Raw genomic sequence first — 18,519 nt, forward strand, 5'->3', positions numbered from 1 at the left:
ACCACCGCGTCGGAGCACCGGCGCTGCCTACAGCGGGTTGAGGGGGGGTGGGGGGTTGGTTGCTACACCCACCTCCGGTTGTGCGCAACAACCCCACAGCGCGTGGGGCCACTGGGGGAGGCGGTGGAGGGGGGCAGGGGGGACACACACACACATCACGTGGGGTGTAGCAGGGATGGGATGGAGGAGAAGACAGCGGGACTGTCCGACTGTTGCTACAACAGGAGCAGGAAGGGAGACGGGGCGGCTGTTGGGGATGACTGTAGGGGAGACAGGATGGCTGTTGGGGGGGGGGGCAAAGCTGGAGGGAGGGGGGTTTTCTACATCATTAACTCAGCCCTCGTTAATGCCTCACACCCCCCTCATTAATTAAGACCCCCCCCTCTTCTCCCCCTCCCACCCCATAATTTCCCCCCTGACAACAGTCGGAGGGTGGGCGACACCCCCTTTGCCAGCCCTTCCCCCCCCCCCCCCCGGGGTTAAGATAACGAGCATCATTAGAAAAGCAATTAATGAGGTGAAAGAGGCCACGCCCCCTCACCTGGCCCCACCCCCACCCCGCCCACCCCTCCCCCACCCCGCTCAGCTCCTCCCCCCCCTCGAGGGGTGGGGGGAGGGGGTCACTTGTAGAGCAGATGGACGCGGCTCCCGTCGCAGTTGCCCCTCCCCAGCTTGTCCGCCTGTTCCGACACCAGGCAGCGCACCAGGGGCAGGTTGGGCTGGTAGAAGGGGGCCGGGGGGGCGGGGGCGGAGCTCAACCCCACCCCAAAGTGGTTGTCGGCTTCCCGGGAAGGGTTGGACGACTGTCGGCGGGACCGGAGCTGTTGGCGGTCGTGGAGTTGTTGGCGGAGCTCGGAGACACGTTCCTCCTTCTGTAGGGTGATGGGTTTTAGGGGGGGGGGTGGTTGTTGGGTCAGGTACCACCCCAATGACCTTTTAGGGGTGTTGTCACCCCCACACCCCTCCCATGTCACCCCCACGTTGGGGTGTTGGTGCCCCAATGGTGATCTAGCGCTGTTGGCGCGGGTGGAACACGGTGAAGCTACAACCCTGAAACTACAACCCTGAAACTACAGCCCTGAAGCTACAACCCTGAAGCTACAGCCCTGAAGCTACAACCCTGAAACTACAACCCTGAAACTACAACCCTGAAGCTACAACCCTGAAGCTACAACCCTGAAGCTACAGCCCTGAAGCTACAACCCTGAAACTACAACCCTGAAGCTACAACCCTGAAGCTACAGCCCTGAAACTACAACCCTGAAACTACAACCCTGAAACTACAACCCTGAAGCTACAGCCCTGAAGCTACAGCCCTGAAGCTACAACCCTGAAACTACAGCCCTGAAGCTACAGCCCTGAAGCTACAGCCCACCTCCACGGGGTGTCCCCACCCCAACCCCCCCCCTTTGGAGGTGTCCCCGTGTCCCCCCACCCATCACCCCACCTCAGCGATGATCTTCTCCAGCTCCCGGTTCTCCTTCTCCAACAGCCGCGACTTCTCCTCCTCGTTGTTGTTGGTGGACGACCCCGTCTTCATGGTGTCCTGCTGCTCCGACTGCCACTCGCCCCGGGTGATCAGGCGCCGCATCTGGGTGGCAACACCCCACCCCCCCCCAAGCGTGTCAACACCCTCACCTGACTGTCCCCCCCACCCATGACCACCATGGCCAACACCATGACCCTACAGCAGAAGACACCCCCTGACTGTGCCCCCCATGACCACCATGGCCAACACCGTGACCCCCTGACTGTCCCCCCACACACACACACCCCCCCATGACCACCATGGCCAACACCATCACCCTACAGCAGAAGACACCCCCTCACTGTCCCCCCACATCCAACACCCCCTCCCCATGACCACCATGGCCAACACCATCACCCTACAGCAGAGAACACCCCCTCACTGTCCGTCCCCCCCCATGACCACCATGGCCAACACCACCACCCTACAGCAGAAGACACCCCCTGACTGTCCCCCACATCCAACAACCTCCCCATGACCACCATGGCCAACACCATGACCCCACAGCAGAGGACACCCCCTGACTGTCCCCCCCCACCCCCTGACCACCATGGCCAACACCATCACCCTACAGCAGAAGACACCCCCTGACTGTCCTCCCATGACCACCATGGCCAACACCATCACCCTACAGCACAAGACACCCCCTCACTGTCCCCCACATCCAACACCCCCCCCATGACCACCATGGCCAACACCATCACCCTACAGCAGAAGACACCCCCTCACTGTGCCCCCCATGACCACCATGGCCAACACCATCACCCCACAGCAGAAGACACCCCACCCCCCACAGCGATAGCGGCAACACCTCGCCCAGGCACCGGTGGGTGTAGGACACCCATCCCTTACCCCCTACACCCCAAAAGTCACACCCTGACCCCCCCACCACCCCCCTCACGGGGACCTTGGGGACGAAGAGCACGACCAGGGTGATGTAGGAGGAGAAGACGACGGCCAAGGAGGCGAAGGCGAAGGCTGCGTCCTGCTGGCTGCTGAGGATCATGGTGACGGGCGCCGTGATCAGGCACAGCACCTGGGGGAGGGGAGGGGGTGAGAGGGCAGAGGGAGGGGTTTTGGGGCGGGGGGCTGCGAGGGGGAGGTGGGGAAGGGGTGTACACAGCCCCCCTGAGCTCACAGCCACGTTGTAGATGGCCATGCCCACTGCCCGGTGGTCGTTGATCTTCTCCGTGGAGACGCTCTTGGTCTCGTAGGCCAAGAAGATGCCCAGGAGCAGCAGCAGCCCCTTGAAGCCGTAAAAGATTCCTGGGGGGAGGGGAAAAACATGGGGGAGGGGGTCAAAGGTGAGACCCCCACCCCACCCAACCCACCCACCCACCTCGCTTGGGGTGGGGGGAGCTGTGGGTGGTCAAGGCGCCTTGGTTGCCCCATGGATGTCTCTCCTCCCCCCTAATCGTGCTTGTAGACCCCACCCCAAGTTCAGCCCTGGTCCTCTCTCACATGTGCCCCCCTCCCCCAGCCTGGACAACCCCCCCCCCCCATCCCAAAAGCCCCCCCCCCCAAGCCCACCAAGCCAGGTGTTCATCTTGGTGGAGCTGCAGTGCTCCAGCTGGGGCAGGATGGAGACGTCGGTGTCCGTCTTGGGCTCCTCCTTGGTGAACTCCTGGGGGGGGGGGGGGAGATGGGTGAGGGGGAGGGGAGATGGGTGGGGGGGAGGGGAGATGGAGGGGGGTGTGGGGATGAGGATATATGGGGTGGAGGAGAAAGGGGCCACCCCAAAGATGTCCCCAACACAACGTCCCCACCCAACTCAAGGGCATCCCCAGCACCAGCATCTCCTGCAAGGGGGTGAACACCCCCCCCCCCCCCCCCCTCAGCAGCACCCCAACACCCTGAGCACCCTTCACCCCCCTCCAAGACCCCCCCCTCCTCACCTCGATGGTGCGGTGCAGGGGGTCCACGATCTGCCAGATGATCAGGGTCACCACGTCCAGCCCCACCAGCAGCCCCACGGTGGCGTAGAGCTTCCAGGGCTCCAGGGTCTGGGGGTGTTGGGGGGACAACAGGCGGTCACAGCCCCTCTGCCAGGTGTCACAGCACCCCCGGCGCACCCCTGCAGCCCTCCCCTCACCTTCCTCTTCTCCTTCTTCTCCTCCTTCTTGGTGAAGACCGTGTGGACCCACCAGATCTTGGTGAACATGCTGCCGTAGGCCAGGCTGAACCCCAGCCCGAGGAGCCACAGCCGCGCCTGGACGGGGGGGTTCCAGGGGTTGGGAAGGGCTGGTTGTACCCCCCCCACCCCCCCCACCTCCCCCATGGACCTCACACCCCACCAACCCCCCCCTTGATGAACCCCCTTGGAGACCCCCCCACCCCTACAACCCAACTGGTGTCCCCACACCGGCAGCGCCGCCTGTGCCTCCGCCAGCTGTCCCAGCTTCTGGGTGACTCCCCTCAGCTCCAGCTGTACCCCACCCAGGTCCTGCTGACCCCCCAAAAGGTCCTGCTGACCCCCCCCCAGGCCCCTACCTGGCAGACGAAGGGGAAGAGCCCCGGCCCGATGTGGTAACCGTCCAGCCCCAGGGGGAAGACGGCGGCGAGCGCCAGGGTACAGCCCACGGCTGTCATGTTGTTCAGGTAGGGCTGGGAGTTCTGGATGTACCTGCCAGAGGGGTGACAAGAGGGTGGGGGGGTTGGGGGGGGGGGGTGTCACCCCGGCCGTGGGTGGTGGTGGGACAAGAGACGTCCCTCTAACCCAACAGGGGCAGACAAGGGGCTGCAGCCCAACTCTTGGCGTCACCCGGAGCTCCTGCAGCCCGCGAGGGGCAACTGGAGGGTCTCCCAGTGGTGTCACCACTGGAGGAGGAGAGCAGAGCAGGCTCGGGGGGGCACCCAGGGGTGCTGGGGGGGGGCTCAGGGGGGCACCCAGCGGGGCTCAGGGGGGCACCCAGGGGTGCTGGGGGGGGGCTCAGGGGGGCACCCAGCGGGGCTCAGGGGGGCACCCAGGGGTGGGGTGGGGGCTCAGGGGGGCACCCAGCGGGGCTCAGGGGGGCACCCGGGGTGCTGGGGGGGCTCAGGGGGGCACCCAGCGGGGCTCAGGGGGGCACCCAGGGGTGCTGGTGGGGCTCAGGGGGGCACCCAGCGGGGCTCAGGGGGGCACCCGGGGTGCTGGGGGGGCTCAGGGGGGCACCTAGCGGGGCTCGGGGGGGCACCCAGGGGTGGGGTGGGGGCTCAGGGGGGTACCCATGGGTGCTGGGGGGGGTCCCGGGGGGGGTCATGGGTCTCCCATGGGTGCTGGGGGGTCCCGGGGGGGGGGGGGTGGTCAGGGGTCTCCCATGGGTGCTGGGGGAGGGGTCCCGGGGGGAGTGTCAGGGGTCTCCCATGGGTGCTGGGGGGGGTCCTGGGGGGGGGGTCAGGGGTCTCCCATGCGGGGCTCAGGGGGGCACCCAGGGGTGGGGTCTCAAGGGGGCACCCAGCGGGGCTCAGGGGGGCACCCAGGGGTGCTGGGGGGGGGGGGCTCAGGGGGTCACCCATGGGTGCTGGGGGGGGGGCCGGGGGGGGTGTCAGGGGTCTCCCATGGGTACTGGGGGGGGACACACCCATGGGTGCTGGGGTGACCCCCCCAATCCCCAATCCCCCTCCCCCCATCTTCTGGGTGTTGCTTCTTTGGGCTCTTCTAGAAGTTACAGACAAGTTGGGACCCCCCCACCCCCCCCCCCCCAAAAAAAAGGGGGGAGGGTCCACGGACCGGACGTGGCCGTTGTAGATGTTGAAGGCCAAGCAGACGATGGCCAGGAGGATGCCCAGGGAGGCCAACACCGCCACGGAGACAAAGAGCCTCTGCGACAGGAACCGGAAGGTGGTGATGACCTTGGTGTAGTCAGCGGGGGGGGCACCTCCTGCACGGGGCGATTGGGGGGGTTGGAGAATGGGGAGGGGGTTCTGGTGGGGATGGGACACCCCCCACGCCCCCCCAGGGCAGGTCCCAGCCTCCCCAGCCCCGCTCACCGATCCACTTGTCGTTGTTGTACCAGGACAGGTTGTCCTTGGTGCTGTCGTAGTAACCGATCTTCTTGTAGACCCCCCCTGGAAGGGGAGAGGTGGGGAGGGTGGGGGGGGTTAAGGGGAGGGGGGGGTGGTGACCCCTTTGTGTGGACCCCAAAAAGGGTCATTGATGGGTTGGAAGGGACCTCTGGGTGGGGGGGGCATCCAGTCCACACACACACACACACACCCCCTTGCTCAAGGAAGACCACCCAGAGCCATGACCACAGCCATGTGGGTTTGGGGTGTCACCAAGGATGGAGACACCCCCCCCCCAAGGATGGAGACACCCCCTCCAAGGATGGAGAAGCCCCCAAGGATGGAGTCGTCCCCCCCCCCCCCAAGGATGGAGACCCCCCCCAAGGATGGAGACACCCCCTAAAAAGATGGAGACCCCCCCCCCCAAGGATGGAGACACCCTCCCAAGGATGGAGACCCCACCAAGGATGGAGACCCCCCCTCAAGGGTGGAGACCCCCCCTAAGGATGGAGACCCCTCCCCAAGGATGGAGACACCCCAAGGATGGAGACACCCTCCCAAGGATGGAGACCTTCCCTAAGGATGGAGACACCCCCAAGGATGGAGACCCCACCTCAAGGATGGAGACCCCCCTCAAGGATGGAGTCCTCCCCCCCCAAGGATGGAGACCTCCCCAAGGATGGAGACCCCCCCTCAAGGATGGAGACCCCACCTCAAGGATGGAGACACCCCCCAAGGATGGAGACACCCCTCCAAGGATGGAGACACCCCCTAAAAAGATGGAGACACCCCCCCCAAGGATGGAGTCCCCCCCTCAAGGATGGAGCCCCCATCTCAAGGATGGAGACCCCTGCAAGGATGGAGACCCCACCAAGGATGGAGACACCCCCCCAAGGATGGAGTCCGGTCCCCCCCCCAAGGATGAAGACCCCCCTCAAGGATGGAGATCCCCCCCTAAGGATGGAGACCCCCCCCCCAAGAATAGAGACCCCCCCCCAAGGATGGACACCCCCCTCAAGGATGGAGACCCCCCCCCCCCAAGGATGGAGACCCCCCCAATGATGGAGACACCTCCTAAAAAGATGGAGACACCCCCCAAGGATGGAGACACCTCCTAAAAAGATGGAGACACCCCCCAAGGATGGAGACCCCCCTCAAGGATGGAGACCCCCCCCCCCAAGGATGGAGACCCCCCAAAGGATGGAGAACCCCCCCCCAAGGATGGAGACCTCCCATAAGGATGGAGACCCCCCCCCAAGGACGGAGACCCCATCTCAAGGATGGAGACCCCCATCTCAAGGATGGAGACACCCCAAGGATGGAGAGCCCCCAAGGATGGAGACCCCCCCCCCTAAAAAGATGGAGACCCCCCCTCAAGGATGGAGACCCCCCCAAGGATGGAGACCCCCCAACTGGCTGCTCCATCATCCAGATCATTGGCGATGATGATGATGATGATGATGATGGAGGAAGCCAAGCTTGGTGTTGACCCCTGGGGTGCACTGCTGGTGCCCCAACCCCCAACCAGACCTTCTACCACTGATCCCCACCCCCCACCCCGGACCCAAGGGGTCTCCAGCCCCCTCATCCAGCCCAGGCTTCACCTCCTCAAGGAGCTTCTGGGCGATGAGGGAGGTGGAAGACCCTCCTGAGGCCAAGGTAGACAAGGTCCATCACCCCCCCCCACCTCTACCCAGCCTGTAGAAGGTGGTCAAGTTGCCCAACCGTGTCTCCTCCTCAGTGAGCCCGCGCTGACCGCGCCTCATCCCAGTCCCCCCCACCCCCAGAGCTCCTCCACCCAAGGCCGAGGGGGTTGGTGGCCACTGGGCTGTCCCACCCGGCTCTGGGAGGCCCCTTGAGGTGGGTTTTGGTGGGCTGGTGGCCACCACGGGCCTCACTCACCTTGAAGCTGCTCGATGAGCGTCCAGGCCATGCGGGAGCCGCTGGCGTCGAAGACCACGTGTCCCTGCGGGGGTGGGGTGGAGATGGGCCTCAGGAGGAGGGGGAGGTTTGGGGGGAGCTCATGGTGTCCCCCCCCTGCCTTAGAGGAACCTCCAACATCCCCTTGAAGGCACCCCCAATGCCCCCTTAGAGGGCCCCTTGAAGACACCCCCAATGCCCCCCTGAAGCCACCTCCAACACCTCCTCCAATGCCCCCCCAATGCCCCCTTGAGGCCACCTCCAACACCCCCCTGAAGGCACCCCCAACACCCCCTTGAAGCCACCCCCAACACCCCCTTGAAGCCACCCCCAATGCCCCCTTGAAAGGACCCCCAATGCCCCCTTAGAGGGCCCTCCAACGTCCCCCTGAAGCCACCTCCAACACCCCCCTGAAGGCACCTCCAACACCTCCTCCAATGCCCCCCCAATGCCCCCTTGAAGGCACCTCCAATGCCCCCTTGAAGCCACCCCTAATGCCCCCTTGAAGCCACCTCCAACGCCCCCTTGAAGGCACCCCTGACACCCCTTGAAGGCACCCCCAATGCCCCTCCTGAAGGGACCCCCAACGCCTCCTTGAAGACACCCCCAACACCCCCTTGAAGCCACCTCCAACACCCCCTTGAAGGCACCTCCAACGCCCCCCTGAAGGGACCCCCAACACCCCCTTGAAGGCATCTCCAACACCCCCCTGAAGCCACCTCCAACGCCCCCTTGAAGGGACCCCTGACACCCCTTGAAGGCACCTCCAACGCCCCCCTGAAGGCAGCCCCAACGCCCCCTTGAAGGCACCCCCTGACACCCCTTGAAGGCACCTCCAACGTCCCCTTGAAGGCACCCCCAACACCCCCTTGAAGGGACCCCCAACACCCCCTTGGCGGCCCCTCCAACACCCCCCTGAAGGCACCTCCAACGCCCCCCTGAAGGGACCCCCAACACTCCCTTGAAGGGACCCCCAACACCCCCTTGACGCCACCCCCAACGCCCCCTTGAAGCCACCTCCAACACCCCCTTGAAGGCACCTCCAACGCCCCCCTGAAGGGACCCCCAACTCCCCCTTGAAGGCATCTCCAACACCCCCCTGAAGCCACCTCCAACGCCCCCTTGAAGGGACCCCCAACGGTCCCTTGAAGGCACCTCCAACGCCCCCCTGAAGCCACCTTCAACGCCCCCTTGAAGGGACCCCTGACACCCCTTGAAGGCACCCCCAATGCCCCCCTGAAGGAACCCCCAACACCCCCTTGAAGCCACCCCCAACACCCCCTTGAAGGCACCTCCAACGCCCCCCTGAAGGGACCCCCAACGCCCCCTTGAAGGCAACCCTGACACCCCTTGAAGGCACCTCCAATGTCCCCCTGAAGGAACCCCCAACACCCCCCTGAAGCCACCTCCAATGCCCCCTTGAAGGGACCCTCAACACCCCCCCAAAGTCTCCTTGAAGGCACCTCCAATGCCCCCTTGAAGGGACCCTCAACATCCCCAACACCCCCTTGAAGCTGGAGGAGTTTGGGACCTGGAGGGTGGGGGGGGACACCTTGTTGGGGTGAAGGGGGGACACTGTGTGGGGCTGGGGGCTTTGGGGAGGGGGAGGGCTCAGCTGTGGCCCACGCACCGAGACGCCCTCGAAGGCGGAGGAGTTGAGGGCGCGGTAGATCTCGTCGGTGATGTTCTTGTTGTTGTAGTTGAAGTCCTCCAGGCGCAGCCCCTTCTTCACCAGCTCGGCCGAGGTCTTGTTGAGGGCCAAGGCCAAGGCCCAGATGGCGTCGTAGGCCAGAGGGGCCTCCTGGAAGCCACCGGTCTCCTCAGGGTTCTTCCCCAACCTCTTCTGCAGCTTCTCGATGAACTCCTGGGACGTCTGGGATGGGGGGGGGACAAAGAGGGTGGCCATGGTGGGTGGGGTGGAGTTGGGACCTTCCTGGGGGTCCCATGGGGTGGAGTTGGGACCTTCCTGAGGGTCCCATAGAGTGGAGTTGGACCTTCCTGGGGGGGTCCCATGGAGTTGGGCCTTCCTGAGTGTCCCATGGGATGGAGTTGGACCTTCCTGAGGGTCCCATGGGATGTAGTTGGACCTTCCGGGGGGGGGTCCCATGGGGTGGAGTTGGACCTTCCTGGGGGAGTCTCCTGGGATGGAGTTGGACCTTCCTGGGGGGAATCCCATGGGATGGAGTTGGACCTTCCTGGGGGGGGATCTCCTGGGATGGAGTTGGGCCCTTCCTGGGGGGGTCCCATGGGATGGAGTTGGACCTTCCTGGGGGGTCCCATGGAGTTGGGACCTTCCTGAGGGTCCCATGGGATGGAGTTGGAACTTCCTGGGGAGTCCCATGGGATGGAGTTGGAGCTTCCTGGGGGCCCATGGGATGGAGTTGGAGCTTCCTGGGGGGGCCCATGGGATGGAGTTGGGACCTTCCTGGGGGGGTCTCCTGGGATGGAGTTGGACTTTCCAGGGGGTCCCCTGGGATGGAGTTGGACCTTCCTGGGGGTCCCCTGGGATAGAGTTGGAGCTTCCAGGGGGGTCCCATGGGATGGAGTTGGACCTCCCTGGGGGGTCCATGGGATGGAGTTGGAGCTTCCAGGGGGGGTCCCATGGAGTTGGACCTCCCTGGGGGGGTCCCATGGGATGGGGTTGGAGCTTCCTGGAGGGGATCCCATGGGATGGAGTTGGACCTCCCTGGGGGGGATCCCATGGGGTGGAGTTGGACCTTCCTGGTGGGGTCCCATGGGATGGAGTTGGACCTTCCTGGGGGGGATCTCCTGGGATGGAGTTGGGCCCTTCCTGGGGGGGTCCCATGGGATGGAGTTGGACCTTCCTGGGGTGGTCCCATGGGATGGAGTTGGACCTTCCTGGGGGCCCATGGGGTGGAGTTGGACCTTCCTGGGGGGGGTCCATGGGATGGAGTTGGACCTTCCTGGGGGGTCCCCTGGGATGGAGTTGGACCTTCCTTGGGGGGTCCCATGGAGTTGGACCTCCCTGGGGGGGATCCCATGGGATGGAGTTGGACCTTCCTTGGGGGGTCCCATGGAGTTGGGACCTTCCTGAGGGTCCCATGGGATGTAGTTGGACCTTCCTGGGGGGTCTCCTGGGATGGGGTTGGACCTTCCAGGGGGGTGCCACCGCCTCCCCGTACCATGTTGGAGATGCTGCGGGTGTTCTCGGGGTTGAGCATGACGATCTCGGTGGTGACGTGTCCCTCCACCGCCTCGGCCATCTCGGCCTCGGTGCAGTTGATGGCCGGGTCCTTGATGCGGAACCAGTTGTCAGCGTACCAGCCAATCAGGAACCAGACGTACTTCTTGCCGTAGAGCTTCTCCTTGTAGACCTGTGAGGGCCGAGGGACACACGGGGGTGGTCTTACCCTTCGCCCCACCCTTCCCACCAGCCTTCTGTCCTTCTGTCTGTCCATCCATCATCCATCCATCATCCATCATCCATCCATCATCCATCCATCCATCATCCATCATCCATCCATCATCCATCCATCCATCATCCATCCATCATCCATCATCCATCCATCATCCATCCATCCCTCCATCCCTCCATCCATCCATCCATCCATCCATCATCCATCCATCATCCATCATCCATCCATCATCCATCCATCCATCCATCCATCCATCCATCCATCCATCCATCCATCCATCATCCATCCATCCATCATCCATCCATCATCCATCATCCATCATCCATCATCCATCATCCATCATCCATCCTCCATCATCCATCCATCATCCATCCATCCATCCATCCATCCATCATCCATCATCCATCATCCATCATCCATCATCCATCCATCATCCATCCATCATCCATCATCCATCATCCATCCATCACCCATCCCAACCTCTTCCTGCCCACTCACCCCCACCTCCCACCCCCCATCTCCACCCCAGATCCCCCTGATGCCCACCCACCCTTCCCCACTACGCCCCTCCCACCCCCCACGGTGCCCAGCCCACCCCTCACCTCGCAGAAGACCTTTCGCGCCTCCGTCTCGTAGAAGAGCCCCACGATGATCCGGGCGTCCTGGCGCTGTAGGGAAGACAAGTCACCTCGGGGTGGGACATCTGCTCCCCTTCACTCCTAGAGGGTCAAGCCCACCCATCCTCATTTGCATGCATTTGCATAGAGGCCCTGAGGGAGACCATGGCAGGTGCTGGACATGGTTATCCATCTCCTGGCTGGAGGAGATGCGCCGTTGACCCGGGTGGTTGGGCATCTTGGGGTGTCTCTACTCCCTTTGGGGTGCAGGATGTGGCTCCACCTGCACCCCGGTGGTCGTGGGGTGGGGTGGATGGGATTGAGTTGGGTTGAGCGGGGTTGGGTTGAGTTGAGTTGGGTTGAGTGGGGTTGGGTTGAATTGAGTTGGGTTGAGTTGGGTTGTGTTGGGTTGAGTTGGGTGGGTGGGGTTGGGTGGGTGGGATTGAGGGGGGTTGGGTGGGTGGGGTTGGAAGGGTTGAGTTGAGTTGGGTGGGGTTGGGTTGGAAGGGTTAAGTTGTGTTCAGTTGGGTTGGGTTGAGTTGGGGTGGGTGGGGTTGGGTGGGGGTTGAGTTGGGTGTGGTTGGGGTGGGTTGAGTTGGGTTGGGTGGGGTTGGAAGGTTGAGTTGGGTTGGTTTGGGTGGGGTTGGGTTAAGTTGGGTGGGTTGGAAGGGTTGGGTTGAGTTGGGTTGGGTTGGGTGGGGTTAAGTTGGGTGGAGTTGGAAGTGTTGGTTTGAGTTGGGCTGGGTGGGGTTAAGTTGGGTGGGGTTGGAGGGGTTGGGTTGGCTGGGGTTGGGTTGTGTTGGGTTGAGTTGGGTTGAGTGGGGTTGGCTGGGTGGGGTTGGAAAGGTTGAGTTGAGTTGAGTTGGGTTGGAAGGGTTGAGTTGGGTTGAAAGGGTTGAGCTGGGTGGGGTTGGGTTGGAAGGGTTGAGTTGGAAGGGTTGAGTTGGGTGGGGTTGGAAGGGTTGGGTTGGAAGGGTTGGGTTGGGTTGGGTTGGGTTGGGTTGGGTTGGGTTGGGTTGGGTTGGGTTGGGTTGGGTTGGGTTGGAAGGGTTGAGTTGTGTGGGGTTGGGCTGGGTGGGGTTGGAAGGGTTGAGTTGGGTTGGAAGGGTTGGGTTGTGTGGGGTTGGGCTGGGTGGGGTTGGAAGGGTTGGGTTGTGTGGGGTTGGGCTGGGTGGGGTTGGGGGTGAGCAGGACGCGGTGGGGACAGGGCCCCGGGCGCGGGGGACTCACCTTGAGGTTGCGCACGGGCGCGGCGGGGTCGGAGAAGAAGCTTTGGCGGAAGGTGATCTCCAGCCCGGCCTCCTTCACCCGCTGGTCCAGGTCGTCGAGGGTCTGGCGGGGGGTGGGGGGCGAGGGGGGAGGAGAAGGCAGGACTTGGCTTGGGTGGGGTTGGGTTGGGGTCACTTGGGTTGGGTGGGGTTTGGGTGGGGTTGGGTTTGGGTGGGTTGGGGTTGGGTTGGGTGGGGTTTGGATGGGGTGGGTTTGGTTGGGGTGGGGTTTGGGTGGGGTTTGGGTGGAGTTGGGTGGGGATGGGTTGGGTGGGGGTTAGGTGGGGTAGGGTTGGGTTGGGTGGGGATGGGTTGGGTGGGGTTTGGGTGGAGTTGGGTGGGGTTTGGGTGGAGTTGGGTGGGGATGGGTTGGGTGGGGGTTAGGTGGGGTAGGGTTGGGTTGGGTGGGGATGGGTTGGGTGGGGTTTGGGTGGAGTTTGGGTAGGTTTGGGTGGCTTTGGATGGGGTAGGGTTGGGTTGGGTGGGGTTTGGGTGGGGTGGGGTTTGGGTGGGTTTGGGTGGGGGTTGGTTTGAGTTGGGTGGGGTTTGGGTGGGGATGGGCTGGGTGGAGTTTCGTTGGGTTGGTTGGGGTTGGGTGAGTTTGAGTGGGTTTGGGTGGGGTGGGGTGGGGTTGAGTTGGGTGGGGTTGGGTGGGGTTTGAGTGGGTTTGGGTGGGGTGGGGTTGAGTTGGGTGGAGTTTGGGTGGTTTTGGGTGGAGTTTGGGTGGCTTTGGATGGGGTAGGGTTGGGTTGGGTGGGTTTGGGTGGCTTTGGATGGGGTGGGGTTGGGTTGAGTTGGGTGGGGTTTGGGTGGGGATGGGCTGGGTGGAGTTTCATTGGGTTGGTTTGGGTGGGTTGGGGTTGGGTGGGTTTGAGTGGGTTTGGGTGGGGTGGGGTTGGGTTGGGTAGGTTTGGGTGGGGTTTGGGTGGGTTTGGGTGGCTTTGGATGGGGTAGGGTTGGGCTGGGTGGGGTTTGGGTGGGTTTGGGTGGAGTTTGGTTGGGTTTGGGTGGGTTTGGATGGGGTGGGGTTGGGTTGGGTGGGTTTGGGTGGCTTTGGTTGGGGTAGGGTTGGGTTGGGTGGGGTTTGGGTGGGTTTGGGTGGAGTTTGGGTGGGGTGGGCTTTGGGTGGGATGGGCTTTGGGTGGGTTTGGGTGGCTTTGGGTGGGGTAGGGTTGGGTTGGGTGGGGTGGGCTGCCTGCCCAGCCTGCGTACCGAGGTGAAGACCTCTGTGGTCTGCTGGATGGTGGCGATCTTGGTCCAGCCCCACTTCTTGAAGAGCTGGACGCGGGTGGGGTTGTGCAGGGTGGCCGAGGGGTGGGTGCGGAAGAAGGTGGGGAAGCGCTGCCGGTTGGACAGGGCCGGCGAGCTGGACCCGTAGGACAACTGGAAGAGCCAGGGGGGAAGGGGCGGGGGGGTCACCTGGGCCTCAGTTTCCCCCCACAATGAGGACAACCCAGCACGTGGCAGCGAGGGGGAGGCGATGGGTGGGTGTGGAGTGGTGGTGGAACCCCACTTCACCACGCCCCACCCCACCCCACCACCCCATGAGCAACCAAGACACAACCCAACCCCAACACCCAACCCCAGAGTAACCCAACCCAACCCAACCCAACCCCAGGGCAACCCATCCCAACCCATCCCAACCCAACCCAACCCCAGAACAACCCAACCCAACCCATCCCAACCCAACCCAACCCAACCCCAGGTCAACCCAACCCAACCCATCCCAACCCAACGGGCAAGAGGCCTCCAGGGGCAACGGCGTCACCTCCTTCACACCTTGGTGTCAACCCAACATGGTCATTGTGAAGGTGGAGGTGGCCATGGCATGGTCATCATGATGGGGTTGGTCAACCCAACGTGGTCATGATGGTCAACCCAGCATGGTCATGGTGAAGATGGGGGTTGTCAAGCCACCGTGGTCATCATGGAGATGGGGGTGGTCATGGCATGGTCATCATGATGGGGGTGGTCAACCCAAGATGGTCATGGTGAAGGTGGGAGTGGCCAACCCACCGTGGTCATGGTGGTCAACGCAACATGGTGATGGCATGGTCATCATCAAGATAGGGGTGGTCAACCCAACGTGGTCAAGATGAAGATGGGGGGGTCGTCAACCCAACAAGGTCATGGTGATGGCATGGTCATGGTGGAGATGGGCGTGGTCAACCCAGCATGGTCATGGTGGAGATGGGGGTGGTCATGGCATGGTCATCATGATGGGGGTGGTCAACCCACCATGGTCATGGTGAGGATGGGGGTGGTCAACCCAAGGAGGTCATGGTAAAGGTGGGGTTGGTCAACCCAAGGAGGTCATGGTGGAGATGGGGGTTGGTCAACCCAAGGAGGTCATGATGAAGGTGGGGGTGGTCATGGCATGGTCATCATGATGGGGTTGGTCAACCCAACGAGGTCATGGTGGAGATGGGGGTTGGTCAACCCAACGAGGTCATGGTGGAGATGGGGTTGGTCAACCCAACGAGGTCATGGTGGAGATGGGGGTTGGTCAACCCAACGAGGTCATGGTGGAGATGGGGGTTGGTCAACCCAAGGTGGTCACCACAAGGGTGCAGGTGAAGAAGGGGGTGTTCCCCAGGTCCCGTCACCCCACCCCCCATCCCAGGACCCCAGGGGCACCCCAGGGGGCCGTGGGGTGGGTCCTCACCACGATGAGGTTCCACATGCGGGCGGCCTCGGCCACCAGCGTGGAGACGCTGCTGCAGCCGGGCATCAGGATGATCTTGATGGGGTCGTTGTAGAGGAGCTCGTACAGGTACTTGGTGGCCTGGCCGGGGTCACACTGCGGGGGGGGGGACATGGGGGGGGGGGAACATGAAGTGTTGGAGACCCCAAAAACCCCCCCAAGAACCCACCTCGTCCCAGTAGAACCCACTAGTTACCTCCCAGTTACGGGATGGAGGAGGAGGATGAGGCATGAAGATGATGAGGAGGAAGGAGGAGGGGGGTGGGGGGGGACACAAGGGGGGGACACGTGGAGTGTTGGAGACCCCAAAAACCCCCCCAAGAACCCACCTCGTCCCAGTAGAACCCACCAGTTGCCTCCCAGTTACAGGATGGAGGAGGAGGAGGAGGAGGAGGGATGAAGATGAGGGAGGAAGGAGGAGGGATGAAGATGATGAGGAGGGTGAGGGGGTCTGGGGGGGACACAAGGGGGGGACACATGGAGTGTTGGAGACCCCAACTTCCCCCCAGGAACCCACCTCATCCCAGTATAACCCACCAGTTGCCTCCCAGTTCTGGCATGGAGGAGGAAGGAGGGATGAAGATGATGATGAGGAAGGAGGAGGATGAAGATGAAGATGGGGGGGGTGGGGGGGACACTGGGGAGTGTCATAGAGTGTTGGAGACCCCAACCCCCCCCCCCAAGAACCCACCTCATCCCAGTAGAACCCACCAGTTGCCTCCCAGTTCCGGGATGGAGGAGGAGGAGGAGGGATGAAGATGAGGAGGAGGAGGGGTGGTGAGGGAGGTGGGGGAGGGGTGGGGGTGGGGGAGGGGCCCTTTCTTGGGGGGGGTCGATGAATAATTCAGGACACGGATGGTCCGGAAATGGCTCCCGGGAGCGGTTGCCATGGCAACCCAGCGGCAGACCCAGCAGCATCCGTTGCCGTGGCAACCGGGCTGGACCAGTTTAAAAGGGGGGGGTGGGGGGGGGGTGTTTGGGGGTGGGGGATGGTGGACAGATGGACTTAGGGGGTGTGGGGGGTGTTGGGGTGAAGGGGGAGGGGGTGTTTTTTGGGGGGAGGGGGGATTTTTGGGGGAGGGGATGTTTTGGGGGGGAGGGGGGATTTGGGGGGGTGATGGATGGGGGGGGAGGACAGACAGACAGGACGGACAAACAGAAGGATGGGGGGGGGTGGATGATGGGGGGAGGGTGGATGTTGGGGTCCCCTCCTTGCCTGACCCCCCCCTCCTCAGGACCCCACCCCCACCCCCTTCCGGTGCCCCCCAGACCCCCCCCAAACCTTCTGCGTCACCACCCCCCCCCAATATATCCCCTGCCCCTCCCCCCCACCTGGTCTCTGCCTGTGCCCCCCCAACCCCCCTGCCCCATATCCCTGCTCCCCCCTTCCTGCCCCCCTGTCCCCCCTACCCCATCCCACCACCCCTCTCTGCCCCCCACCCCATCCCAACCACCCCCCACCCCATCCCACCACCCTCCGTGTCCCCCCCACCCCATCCCACCACCCCTTGATGTCCCCCCAACCACCCCCTGCCCCATCCCACCACCTCCCACCCCATCCCAACCACTTCCTACCCCATCTCAATGACCTCCCACCCCATCCCACCCCCCCCCCACTGCCCCCACCCCATCCCAACTTCCTCCTGCTCCACCCCAACCACCTTCCACCCCATCCCAACCTCCTACCCCATCCCACCACCTCCTGCCCCATCTCAACTACCCCTTGATGTCCCCTTAACCTCCTCCAGCCCCATCCCACCACCTCCTGCCCATCTCCATGACCTTCCACCTCATCCCAACCTCCTCCTGCCCCATCCCAACCTCCTCCTACCCCATCCCAACCACCCCTCACTGCCCCCCACCCCATCCCAATCTCCTCCTACCCCATCCCAACGTCCCCCACCCCATCCCAACCTCCTCCTACCCCATCCCAACCTCCTCCTACCCACCCATCCCAACCTCCTCCTACCCCATCTCCATGACCTTCCACCCCATCCCAAGCTCCTCCTGCCCCATCCCAACCTCATCCTACCCCATCCCAACATCAACCCACCTCATCCCAACGTCCCCCCCCCCCCATCCCAACCTCCTCCTACCCCATCTCCATGACCTTCCACCCCATCCCAACCTCCTCCTGCCCCATCCCAACCACCTCCTACCCCATCCCAACTACCCCTCACTGCCCCCACCCCATCCCAACCTCCTCCTACCCCATCCCACCACCTCCTGCCCCATCCCAACCTCCTCCTACGCTACCCCAACCTCCTCCTACCCCATCCCAATGTCCCCCCACCCCATCCCAACCTCCTCCTGCCCCATCCCAACCTCATCCTACCCCATCCCAACATCTCCCCACCCCATCCCAACCTCATCCTGCCCCATCCCAACCTCCTCCTACCCCATCCCAACGTCCCCCCACCCCATCCCAACCTCCTCCTGCCCCATCCCAACCTCATCCTACCCCATCCCAACATCTCCCCACCCCATCCCAACCTCATCCTGCCCCATCCCAACCTCCTCCTACCCCATCCCAACGTCCCCCCACCCCATCCCAACCTCCTCCTGCCCCATCCCAACCTCCTCCTACCCATCCCAACCTCCTCCTACCCCATCCCAACGTCCCCCCACCCCATCCCAACCTCCTCCTGCCCCATCCCAACCTCCTCCTACCCCATCCCAACCACCCCTCACTGCCCCCTACCCCATCCCAATGTCCCCCCACCCCATCCCAATGTCCCCCCACCCCATCCCAACCTCCTCCTACCCCATCCCAACCACCCCTCACTGCCCCCCACCCCATCCCAACCTCCTCCTACCCGACCCCAACACCCCCCCAGCCCACCCCAATGCCCCCCAGCCCCCCCCTCACCTTGCTGTCGTGGTGGATGAGGCGCAGCTCGTAGTCGGGCAGGATGTCCCTGCGGCTGTTGACGTCCTCCAGCGCCATGCGGACGGCGGGGAGACACGCCTGGCCCCCCGGCCACCCCCCGCTCATGGGGAACAGGGCCCCCACGTGCACCGCCTTCTTCCCTGCGCCCAGCGCCAGGCTCAGCACCCCCACCACCACCCCCAGCACCCAGCGGGGCCGGGCCGGCGGCGGCGGTGGGGAGAGGGGAGGGGG

The 18,519-nt window shown here is 63.7% G+C and overlaps 1 protein-coding gene across 1 annotated transcript; it reads right to left on the reverse strand.

Annotated features, from left to right (window-relative positions):
* Positions 1–620: 620 nt before the first annotated feature.
* Positions 621–18,423, reverse strand: GABBR1 (gamma-aminobutyric acid type B receptor subunit 1; the record flags this gene model as incomplete). The annotated part of the gene is made up of 18 exons (XM_084280613.1): positions 18,268–18,423; positions 15,360–15,494; positions 13,907–14,077; positions 12,657–12,758; positions 11,412–11,477; positions 10,576–10,767; positions 9,063–9,305; positions 7,415–7,478; positions 5,498–5,575; positions 5,238–5,388; positions 4,019–4,151; positions 3,621–3,737; positions 3,424–3,531; positions 3,059–3,152; positions 2,667–2,794; positions 2,436–2,564; positions 1,448–1,591; positions 621–872 (listed from the first exon to the last, which is right to left on the reverse strand). The coding sequence occupies exons 1-18, from the start codon at positions 18,391–18,393 to the stop codon at positions 621–623; spliced, it is 2,433 nt and encodes an 810-aa protein (XP_084136739.1). The 5' UTR covers positions 18,394–18,423.
* Between the last annotated feature and the right edge of the window lie 96 nt (positions 18,424–18,519).

The sequence above is a fragment of the Gallinula chloropus genome, assembly GCF_964237585.1.
Source record: "Gallinula chloropus genome assembly, contig: HAP1_SCAFFOLD_660, whole genome shotgun sequence".
Classification (NCBI taxonomy): Eukaryota; Metazoa; Chordata; class Aves; order Gruiformes; family Rallidae; genus Gallinula; species Gallinula chloropus.